Source organism: Lycium ferocissimum, chromosome 7 (assembly GCF_029784015.1).
Source record: "Lycium ferocissimum isolate CSIRO_LF1 chromosome 7, AGI_CSIRO_Lferr_CH_V1, whole genome shotgun sequence".
Classification (NCBI taxonomy): Eukaryota; Viridiplantae; Streptophyta; class Magnoliopsida; order Solanales; family Solanaceae; genus Lycium; species Lycium ferocissimum.
The window spans coordinates 42,117,308-42,129,614 of record NC_081348.1 but is presented as its reverse complement, the minus strand read 5'-3'; the positions used below and the strand labels follow the sequence as shown (position 1 = coordinate 42,129,614).

At 35.8% G+C, this 12,307-nt stretch overlaps 2 protein-coding genes across 4 annotated transcripts; both read right to left on the bottom strand.

Moving 5' to 3' along the window:
* Positions 1–1,026: 1,026 nt before the first annotated feature.
* LOC132065147 (uncharacterized) lies at positions 1,027–2,457 on the bottom strand. The gene has a single exon (XM_059458403.1). It carries the CDS (start codon positions 2,416–2,418, stop codon positions 1,222–1,224), a length of 1,197 nt encoding a protein of 398 aa, XP_059314386.1. The 5' UTR covers positions 2,419–2,457; the 3' UTR covers positions 1,027–1,221.
* Positions 2,458–3,759: 1,302 nt separating this feature from the next.
* On the bottom strand, positions 3,760–12,307 carry LOC132065146 (uncharacterized). Of its 3 annotated transcripts, none has more exons than XM_059458401.1 (11): positions 12,239–12,307; positions 12,081–12,158; positions 10,252–10,596; positions 9,332–9,442; positions 8,672–8,762; positions 7,480–7,548; positions 7,113–7,190; positions 5,748–5,834; positions 5,185–5,235; positions 4,205–4,441; positions 3,760–4,122 (listed from the first exon to the last, which is right to left on the bottom strand). In XM_059458401.1, exons 2-11 carry the CDS (start codon positions 12,146–12,148, stop codon positions 3,991–3,993), a joined length of 1,269 nt encoding a protein of 422 aa, XP_059314384.1. In that variant the 5' UTR covers positions 12,149–12,158; positions 12,239–12,307; the 3' UTR covers positions 3,760–3,990. The 3 variants fall into 3 exon arrangements, with proteins under 3 accessions (XP_059314384.1, XP_059314385.1, XP_059314383.1); XM_059458402.1 differs by having other exon boundaries at positions 12,235–12,265; XM_059458400.1 differs by having other exon boundaries at positions 12,081–12,292.

The window sequence follows — 12,307 nt, the reverse complement described above, 5'->3', positions numbered from 1 at the left end:
CCATATATAAAAGTTGCAAGCTTTGGAAGGTAAAAGGACTAAATTTTGATAAACAAATCTGTTTAAAGAGTGATGCTCTCCAAAGAGAATAATCGCGTGACAAACTAATGTTGTGAATGATATGTTTTCTGATTAAATCTTCTGGAGTAAAAGTCATGTCTAAAGATAGGCAAGAGCAGGATGGGTTAATGTTGCAACAGGTAAAGAATCAGAACTATGCATCAGTTAAATATGTACTCAGCTTGAACAACTTCAGATATCTTGTCTCCAAAAATTTGCACTCACCATGACTGAAAATCAATCATGTGATAGATCATTGAACCATCCAGTTTGAATGGAGAGTTCTCTCTGGCAGATGACTTCTTCAATTGAACTTAGAATCTCTTTCTTTAACATAGAAAGAGAGCTTATTATCATTGTATGCATGAAGAGGGGCACGCTAAAGGCTATAAAGCAAGTAACAAACTAGCTACAAAAGACAATTATAATGCAATATGGCTCTCATATTTGGCAGGAGAGGAACTGGAGAATATTTCAAAAGAGATCAAGGAGTGCAGCTGAACTTATTTGATCATTCAAGAAGTGCATTGTAGAAGAGGCAAGAAAGGGGAAACAGCTAGAGCCTTAGACAATTTAAATTTCTATCCCTCCTAGCTGTGTAGGATGCATTGAGTTGTAGTGGTTGATGCTGATAGCAGCTGCTGGTTTGTTAGAGCTGCTGTCTTTTTTGTACATATTTGCTACTTGGTAAATAAAATATCTTTACTTACCAAACAAAAAAACAAAAAAAGCAAAATGGCTCTCTTGGGACCCCTATTCATCCATGAATATGAAGTTGAAAGCCATCACAGAAGGGGGAAAAAAAGATCTAATATGGACATGATACTTGCATACAAAGCCAATTAGAACATTGGTAAGCATGTCACCAAATGTTTAAACATTAGTAATGATAAGCAGTGAAAAAGATAAAATTTTGAATAATATAGCATATCCTTGATTAACATAGCAGAGCAAGCTGGTCAGCAATTCAAATCTTAAGCTATGGATTCCTTCAATTCAAAATTGATACGATGGGGAAAACGAAAAAGCAACAAAAATATCCAAATAAAAACAGATGATGCAAAATCTCCTTCAAAACAAAATCTCAGGCACAGCCTGCTGAAGACTTCAAAATATAAAGGGATCTATTATCAGTAAAGCTCTTAATAACACTAATTATTCTTATGCTCTTATCTTGCTTCTCTTACTCTTTGCCTTCACTGATCCATCCTTCAGCTTTTTCTCAACCTCAGAACTCTTCTTCTTCTTTCCATCTTTCACTGACAACTTACTTTTCTTATCTTGCTCAGTTTTTTTCAACTTTTTCGCCTTCTTGTCACCCTTCTCTGCTTTCCCCATTTTCACTTTCTCAACTTCATGATCCACACTCTCAATGTCTTCATCACTTCTTTCCTCTTCTTCATTTTTGCCAACATTCTCAACATCATCATCACTTCCCATTTCATCAACACCACTGTCGAAGTCCATATACCTAACTTCATGAATCCTCCCTTTATTCTTCCCCTTCTTCTTAACTGACCCCTCCTCAGCTTTCTTGCCACTCTCCTTAACCTCAACTATCTCACCACTCACTTCTTCAGCTTCTTTTTCCTTAAACCCCTGAATCTTGAGTTTGATATCAGGCAACGCCTGATACAAAGGCAACGCCAAAGAATCAGAAAGTCTCAAATGCAAGCTTCTCACACCACCCCATTTCTTCGGAACAACCTGAACAACACCCTTTATTGCTTCAACCACATTGTCAACAATCTGCGTCGCGTCCATTGAACCTTTACCAATCCTCATCATACAACAAGTACCAGTCCTCAAGTAAAACAAACCAGACCCACAAGCCCTTTCAACTTGCTCTTTCCAATTCTTATGTGTCAAATCTAACGGTAAAGGCAGCTTCTTTTTCTTGAAAAATTGCTTACCTAAAAGCTTAGGAAGCAAATGAACAATCCTTCTATCAACCAAGAAAAGATCATATGAATCACAAAGCTTTCTTTTTGCTTCAAAGGGTTTGTAGTTAGTCTTAAGTTTAGAAAGCTTGATGACTTTGGTAACCGGTATATTTTGTGCTTTAATAATCTTTTTAGCAGCATCTGAAGTGAGTTTGCTGTTGGGTCTGTCGTCAATGATAAGACAAAGTTCAGAGGAATGGTCGTGTAGTGGATGAGGAAAAGGGATTCTAAAAGCATTAGTACGAGGTTTTGGTGGGATTTTCTTGAGAGTTATGTTAAGGTAGATGAAATCATCTTGTGGGAGTAATTGGGGTTTTTGGATTTTCGATTTTGAACATTTCAGAAGTGCCTTCACTCCACTCTCTACGGTGGTGCGGCTAACCTTGCTCGTGGCGGCGCGTGGAGGAGATTCCATTAGGGTTTTGCCTACAATTCAAAGTAAAAATATAAGAAAAATATGTGCCAACGAAAGTTTAATAATTATATGAAAGAGAGAGAGAGAGAGAGAGAGAAAAGTAAGTACCTTGTAATTGTAGAAGAAGATGGAGAAACTTAAAACCCTAGTACTATGTGGACGAGGAGTAGAAAAAGATGAGGAAATTCAAAGTAAATACATCAGGAAGATTAAATTATATGCACCTCCCCTATACTTTTTAAAAATGACGATTACCTCCCTCAAGTGGCCGAAGGACCCTTTTTTTTTTTTTTTTTGGCCCCTTTTTCTTAAAGCAATTATTTAACAATGTAACAATTCGGACCACAACACAAATACACAATAGGATTAAGGATTGTAGATTAACCTCTATTGGTGTTTTGGCCAACAAAAAGAAAAGATGCTTTTGAGCAACAATCAAAATAGTTTTTTTTATTGTTAATAAGAAGCTATAAATTGACCTTTTCTTTTTCTTTTCTTTTCTTTCATGAGGTGAAAAATTACTTCTCCAAATAAGCAGTTTTTAACAGTTCGGCCGAACAGACTCCTAACCTCTGCAACAAGGATGAAGACCTCCGTCAAATTTAATATACACCTTGTGATATTAAATGGTTTTCTTCATCATTGCACGTTGAATTAATTGATAGATAGAGTCGTCTTTATTAAAAAATTAATTCACCACACTTTGATATGATATCCAATTTGTAATCAGACATTTCTCATTTGAAAGGAGATCTTTCTCTGGCATGGCATGCAACTACAAGCTAATCGTGTAATCTTCAAACAGGTGAAGAGTCAGCATTTTGCATCGGTAATATGATTAGCTCATAGATCATCAGTAATTGTTGAAAAGAATCAAGTGAAAGATAGGTAATATAATTAGCTCGGACATCATAATGTTTACAAATGAATCATGTATATCGGTAATTAAGCCATCCTCGGTAAAGGAGATCAATAAACGACTCTTGGGCATATTATTGATATAGGCTCTTTAGCTGGTAAGGAATTTTGCAAATTACCAGTAGTTACTGCTGCACTTATTGGCATAATTTTGTCACTCGCTGAGTATTGAACTACATCATGGTCGGTGCAAACTCAAACCATGCATTTTTTTTGCCAATAGAAGCACTGATTCGTTGAGTTATATCATAATTGTGTTCTATAGACGCACCTCTATCACAATAGTTAGCTAGTCTATACACGTTGCTAAAGCCTATACATTCTGAAAGAAAGTGCAGGGGTTATGCATCTGTGTGCAATGCAACCAGACATGGCACCAGGCATCAAAATTTTAATCTTCACATCAAATAACCGAAGAGTAAATTGAGAAAAAGTAACTGTTTATTAAGGTAAAGTTGAGCACAATGAATTCTTCATTCTGGTTCTTCTTTTCAGAAGTATTTTGCTTCTCGCTGGAGAACAGTGTGTTTTGGAGAAGACAAGTACAATAACATCAAGTTGAACCTCATATGAAGCAATAGCACAATTTTAAATTAATGAAGTTGAGACGATAACAATGCTACAATTTCCTCATCTTCTCTTATTATAGAAGGGCTATGTATTTTCACATAGCTCAGGCAGAGAATTCCAAAGTAAGATCTTTTCTGGGCATACATTAGTTAGGAGTGACTTCAGTCTGCTCGTTTCCACCTGGTGAATATCAATCGCCAGAGCCCCCGATAATTGCTGATCACAAACATTAAAATCAACTGCTTGAAAAGTTCAGCAATTACTGCAAACTTGAACCAAATATGAAGAAGCACGATACCTTTTTGAGCCACACCATATAAGTAGCAGCAAAAGTTGCTTGAGCTTGATAGTCCTCAAAGTCACTGTCAGGTACAATTGAGCAAGAATGAAATAGTTCTAATTCATTATCTATGAGCATGTCAATGTCAACTGTCCTAATGTTTCTCTGGTTGGACCGCAAGGATCTATCATGATCACCACGTGCAAAATATCTTATCCAACAAGTCAAGAGGAAGCGGCGATGAAGCCACAATGCCTGACAGGAAAAAATAACATGAGACAGGGTTTCACCCCAAGCTTTCAAGCTTGTAATAATTTAGATTATCTTCATGAAGAAATTAAAAGACAAACTCAAATACAGAAAAAAGAGACTGACACAATCAATTTTGCATGGCATTTCTTATTTGTTTGGACATTTGGATTTAATAAATAGAAAATCGTCCAATGGGACTAAAATTTCTTTTTAAAAAAATAAAAAAATTGCACATGGAACTGATCATATCTCGTAGGTTGAAGCATTAGATATGACAATTTATAGCAGAGCACAATCAAAACATCAAAATGATCATTCTCTTGATCTCATTAAGGGTATTATAAGCTGAAATAGATAGGCGATTCAATATGAGCATAGTCTCCATAAATTTTTAAGAGACTGTTGTATATCAACTCCAACACCTAACTGTTAATCTTAAATGTTTCACATATTCTGTAAAACCTACATAACTTAGTCTGGATGAACTTGCAGAAAATAGGCAGGACACTTGACTGGCGCCTTCTGGAATTGCCTTATTAGACGCACATATTGACACAAGAATTAGATAAGTCAATTTCATTTTATGAGCACATAAAGGGCAACATTAGATGACTGATGCAAACGTTACAACTCTACTGTCTACATGCACCAAAGGGCTGTCGGGGTTTTCAGGCAATTCTCAGACCTCGCTAAGTCAGTTAACCAAAAAAAATTGTTATTTGTGAATACCACTGTGATATACATACCTCTCTCCCCACATAACGTTTTATCAACTGCTCCGCCCAGTTGAATTCATCCTATCAGCAGCCAACAGAAAATAAGGCTTAGCATATAATTGAAAGATGCCACAACTTTGCATGGATGCAAACAAAAGATGATTTACTGTTATCAGAACACAAAAAATGAAACAGAATACTTTTTCAATTCCAGATTTTAGCATTTGGCATTAAAGGTTCAGAACTAGTTGCGCATTTTACTAGAAACTTTCCCACCTCTACATCAGGAACTTTAATTTTCAATCATTGGTTCACATAGATCATTCCTGCAACACCTCATGTGTGCGTGTGTGACAACCAGTCAATTTAGTGCAAACTCATAGTTGGCTAATTAACGTTGATCCTCTGTGGTTCTGAGGAGATCTTTATGAAATTTTCAGCGGAAAGCATGTAATTTCAAGAAATTCTAGAAGTTCACAAAATGATGCTAAGCCCATCACCATTTGAAATCTTCTGAGTTCATTCTGGAATATAGAATCTGTACACAAATGCCATTCAATGTTGGGGAAATGACCACATGAGCAAAATCATACCTTCAATAATTCATGAAGTTCTGGATTAAAGCTAGCTTCTTGATCCTTGCTATGCTGTGATTCTTCAAACAGACGAAGTATCAAACGCTGCATAGATCAATTTCCCAAATAAAAAACATTATGCTTTCATGCCTTCCTTTATTTGTAATTTGAATGGAACAAGTGTTTTCACAAAACATGGTAGTATATTTTATAGGCGGAAAAGGATCAGATTTTCTCTTGTACTCTTGCAAATAAGCTATATTTGCCCTTCGTTATACTTTTTTGATATATTTGCCCTTGCCATCCAACTTTAGGGCCATATTTGCCCCTGTACTCTATTTTTGGGTCACAAATGCCCTCCGTTAGTTAAATCCCCTTGTCCCCACTTTTATTTTCCTACGAGGTGCCTACATGGAATTTTTTCTCTCATTTTTCTTATTATCTTCGATAAGGAAAGGTTTGTATGCCACTATGGAAAGTAGTGGTTTGTCCAGATCTTCATCACCAATTTCAAAATGGCTGCTTCCTGAATCTATGCTAATATGCACTGCTATCTTGAAATCTTTTCAAAGACATAACGAGTTGTAACAAATTGGAATCGAGATCTCATAAAAAACAAATAAGGAGCAGTGGAGCACAAAATGAGACCTTTAGAAAATTGCAATATTTGAACGAGGCTCAAAACATAGACCCTTCGTCCCCAGAAATGAAAATGAAAATAAAAATAAAAATCTCAAAATTCCACACAGCTAAAATGGCAGAACATATACAAAAAATAAAGAATCTGACTCAAACCAAAGCAGATCTGCTAAAAAAAGGGGGAGAACCGAATTTTTCACCATGGATGAACAATGAAGCTTTTATGAATTGAATCTGAATTAAAATAAGTTGGTTGGATGAAATTTGAGTGGTAAAATTGTATCCACCGTGGATGAACAATGAAGTTTTTGGGTTTTAAATTTTAGCAGGTCGGGTGAGTCGGTTAAAATGATTTAAATAGTGATCAGATTAAATTGGGGGCGAATAAAAGCCACGTAGGTAATTAGGGCATGAGGATTTAATGGAGTAGGGGTCAATATGACCATTTTTTAGAGTACAAAGGCAAATATATCAAAAAAGTATAACAATGGGCAAATATGACTTATTTGTGAGAGTACAGGGGCAAATATGACCCTTTCCCGTTTTATAGGCAACTTGGTTTGTAAGCTCTTTCAGGGATTACCAAGCAAATGAGACGAGCAAATCAAGATTCTGATGGAAAAATTCTAACGTATATTACAAATGGGCATCAATAAAGCGTTTCACCCTCCATAAGGGCAATCACATGATTAGCTCACAACTCGCTGGTGAAAGAAAACTTGTGGCTCCATGATGGAAACTCACCGCACGGTAATGAAAGCAAGAGTTATCAGCAACATGGAGGCCAGCCCATTCCCGTGACTTGTTAAATTCCTGCAGCACCTGGATGCATGAATTTAGATCCATTTGTTAAGAATTGAATGTACCCTAATGTAGATAACAGTTCAAACAGGACAGCGCAACATGAAATGAGTGTCTCAGAGATGATTGGTTAGAGTTGAAGAAAACTGAGCCCATATTCAATGGAAGATCAGGAATAAGCAAAACATTATATCACAATCCATAAGACACTATGACCATAGGCCAAAACTTTGCCTGCTCACCATTGTCAGTGAAATTAAACTGGCAGGAAATCACAAAACAAATATCATACCACGACCCTTTCTCTCACCTGTTCTGCTGACATGTAGGAAACTAACCAGCAACGGTGATTCCATGCACGATAGTTCATTTTTGATCTCTGTAACAGCAACAAGAGCCAATTTAAATCTACTCAAGAAAAAAATAAGTCAATTCATGTATAACAGTAAATATCGGGTAGCATAGAGAAATATGAGTAAATAGCCCCTCTCAACTATTTAAAAGGAACCTTAGGAACTAGAAATACCTAAAAAACTGAATTATGACATCAGTAGGAACAACTGAGACAGCAATACATCCAAGTCATTCAACTAATCAAGCTAACTTAGCGGAACCAGTGACCTACTTCCAATTAAGTTTCAGATGAAAAATCACGAATCTTTTAATTAAATGAAATATGTTAGATCAAATCAGCAATAGCTTTCTTTCCCCTCAATGCATCAAAATACACGGCAAAAGTGAGGTATTTCCTTCTTGGGCCAGTAAACTTACTATATACAACAAGAACAATAACATACCCAGCGTAATCCCACAAGTGGGGTCTGAGAAGGATGGTGTGTACGCAGCCTTACCCCTACCTTATGAGGTAGAGAGGTTGTTTCCGATAGACCCTCGGCTCAAGTAAAGAGAGTTTTGTAGTTATGCTAACAGAAAAGTTAGTTCTATTTGCATGCCAGATTGTCATTGACAAATATAGACAACAGATAAAGTACCAAATCAGAACTATGATTTAAAAAAAAAGATGAATTCATTTCTTAACAAAAATAGTTTTCCTTGTCCCAAGGAGGATCTCCTAGTGGTTGAGCCGTTGAGGCATGGGAGTAAGTGAGTAACAATCTGGAGATTCCAGGTATGTGTCCAGCAACAACACTTGGTATAAGCGCACCTTATCCGGCTTAGGTGGGCAGGATTACCTCGGCAAAGTATGTTTGTGAACTGAACAAGCTATCAAGGTGCATACAAGCTGGTCCGGACACCACAATTATTCCAAGTTTCCAACAACAAAGATAGTTCTCCGGAAATGATATGAGCTTCTTTTGTTTAATAGAGACTCATCGGACAGAAAATTATCATACATTTTCTGTGACAGAACCAAAGTACTTCAAGAACAGTGGAAAAATTCCTGGTACCAATGAAAGCAACCTTGCAATATAACTCTCAAATAGTGATCAACCAATAGGCTATAAATATTCATTAGTTCACAGAATAATCCAAAATAAGACCTCAGCCAGTTTTTTCACTAACTCAGATTCTCTTTCCATAATCTCTTGCAGATTTGAACAATTTCCAGCAATCATCTTGATCACCCACCTCCTATCAGTAATTAACAGTGATAAGAATCGCAAATGACTAACCATTGAAAGGGTAAAACAGCAAACTAACTCGCAGAAAAGACAGACACCAATCTCCAAGAAGAGATCAAAAAAAGGTTGTATTAATCTCAATTTGAGAATTATGTGTGTCATTATTTCTTCTTTTATTTCCTGTGATAGATAATATATGCCGCACTAGCTTATATGATCCAGAAGTTGAACCTTAATTTCACTCTCCTTCTCATTAAATTCATATTTTGAAACTAGATTTACATACAATTGGAACATGTAATTCTAAACAGGCCCGCTAAAATCATAAGCCCAAGAAAAGGGATTCAAAGAGCAGAAATGCCAATTTGTCAATGGACCATTGCCATGCTAAGGCCACTGCCATGCTTCAACTTTAGCATCCATAAAGCATGAGCTTATTGTACGCAGAGTTTCAAACCATATGAAAAGGTCAAATCTTGGGCAACCGGGGAGAGAATTGAAGGTTTTCATCCATGTAACAGAATGGACACCAGATACAATAATTAAAAAGAATAACATAAGAAAAGAGAGGTATCTAACCTTTGGCTCCATGTTTGTTCACTTTTAGGCGAATGCGAGAGAATCAGAGATGAAAAAATAAGCTCATTCATGAACATGGAAAAAGATTGCTTCTTTGACAGAACTAGCTTCCTGAAAAAAGAAAACTTTTATATGGTCAAGACTAAAAGTTTCTACTGATCTTTCACCAACCGAGACAAGACCAAAAGTTTCTACTAAAGATCAAATCATGCTGCCTAACTGGTTTTAAAATTGTCGACATGAATAAGGAAAAAATTTCTAACATATAGCAGAAAAAAGAGGGGCGACCAATACTTAAATTTATAAGCAGATTACACCTCTGAAGTCTAACTACAGGAACCAAACAGTTGTTTCTACTGGGACAGATGGAAAATAGGCACACACGCCTGTAATATTCTGATTAAAAGAGGTATCGAGAATTATGTTTTCTATATGCTGCTGTCATTCTTTTTTCTCGTCTTTCTTCAGTTCCAGTTATGCTACACTTACAATGCTGGTAAGAACACTGGTGCTGGAGTAAACTGGTGTTCTCTTTATTTGTCTACATCGAACTTTTCCAACTCTTATAAACTTAAATTGATAACAGAAAAAACCAGCAGTAAATCATCAAGAGTGTTCACGGTAAGGTTTTCGTAAAGAGGTAAGTATGCTTCGACTTCAGACTTTTACGGGAGGTGCTTAGTCCATCAAAACAAATAGATTAGCTATCATGTTTTTCAACTCACGAAGGAAAGACACCCAGACACCTTAGCTCTATGCATTATCTTTTCTTTTTTGATAAGTGAAAGTCTTGTATTGTCCTTTAGACAAGAAAGTGTTACATTCGGCTCTGGAGCTAAACTGTCAACATCAGATATTCATAGAGATGTCACCATTTATAAGAACCGAAAAAACAAATTTTTTAAGTTATCAAAACAAACCTGGAATTCCACACTGTTCCAAAATCAGAACTGAGAAGCAATAGTGCCCTGCTGTGCTTCATCAATTCACTATCAAGACTGAGTGGAGAAGACGAGGAACAGGTTGAAGCATTTTTATCATCTCTATGGTGCACTTTATAATTTTTATAAGCTTCCACAAATGCATTTTTAGCTGCAACATAAAGTGGAAAAAGAACCTTGGTTGAGATGCCCAGCTTATGATCCTTACCCCAGAAAAGTGTCCCAAAAGTTGATTTTTGCACAGAACCAACAGATGTTGAAGGAGTGCCAATATCTTCATTCAATGCAGCAAACTGGGCTGGGTGAATGAACCCTATTTCATCACTGATCGCACAAAAGTCATGTCAGATTGCTAATGACAGCATCACTCTTGAACTCAACATCTCAATAAAGTAAAAATAAAAAACAAGAAGTAATGCAGATGTAAAATATGGATAGGCAAGAAATGTTAGGGAGAAGAGTATGAGAATAGAAGTTTATCATCTTAGTTGAAAGGAATATTACAGTGACTTTTAGAGAACCTTTGTAATAGAGATACTCCCTCCATTCCAAAACAAGTGACTTTTTAGGCTTATGCACGCCCCTTAAGAAAGTGCTTACTCCTAGAAAATTAGGAGTGTTTTTACTAACTTATCCCTAATCATATGCCTAGAAAAAGAAAAGCTTAATAATTCTTGATTATGTAAATAAGGGTCATTTTGGAAGAAGAAGATCAATTTCTTCTTGAAATCCTAAAGCATCACTTATTTTGAAACAAACTGAAAAACCTAAAAAGTCACTTATTATGGAATGGAGGGAGTACTTTTTTAATATAAAATAAAAATGGCAGTTCCTTTTTATGATGTGTGTTAATAGAGCTTTCTTTGAGAAGACGGGGAAATTCCTTATCCTAATACTACGTTTAAACAATGACATCCAACCCAACTATACAAGTTGAGATGCTTTAAGTTTAAGCGCTTCAAATATAAACAAAATGTTGCATATTTCAAAAAGAAATGATAGTACAATAGAAGTACTCGAATGACTAGAAATCATTGTACAACCTAGAGAATCACAACTCCAAACAACAAATGCGCCATTTATCAGGCCCCGATCAGTCATGGGCTTCCAACAAGAGAGAGTAGTTAGTAAATTATAAGTTCCACTAATACCTGAAGATACAACACAGATTTTGTTTTCAATGAACAACATCACAGAGTTGTTTTTTACTGCAAACTGATTTCTCATCATATGTATGTGTGACAGAGGAGATACATAACGACACAAAAGTTTTCCTGATCAAAACCTCATTATCTATTGAAAAACTTAGCTAGTCATTATTAAGTACTCCCTCCGTCCCAAAAAGATTGTCTTGGTTACTATTTGGACAGCAAAGGATATTTTCTTTGACCATATTTTTTTCAAATACTTCCTAAATATTTTGAATTGTTAACTATTGTGACTTATAGTACTACTTTTTATGTAGTTTCTAAATATATAATTTTATTTCAATAAAATTAAAGATTCTATGTCCGAATTCACACTGAACCTTAGTTAGTTTGACCCTCGTAATCTGAATCATGACGATCTTTTTGGGACGGAGGGAGTAATATAAAATAACAAAACCAAAATGTACAATGTGAATCACAATAATACAAAAAATTATGCCATTCCACTAGGTATATTATTCAGAAATAGAAGTTAAGAGACAATTGTCATTGGTTAAAAAAAAAAATAGCTAGGCTGGATTGTTAATTTTAACCAACGAACAGACAAAAGAAGAATATTATCACTTAATTGCATCCATATACAGAGAGATTGAGACTTACATGAGAGGATCGGATTCCAATATGTCCTCAAATTGATTCAGTAGCTCCAATGGATCAGGTTCATCCATCTAGAATTGCCTGCTAACAATAAGAGCTGTTTATTCATCCAGTAACAATAAACAAGGAAAAAGAAGAGTATGATGAAGACACTTACAAACCTAAAACAATGTTACTATCTTAACCCTGAGAATCAGGAAGAGAAGGAAAAACAATCTGGAAAAGGATAA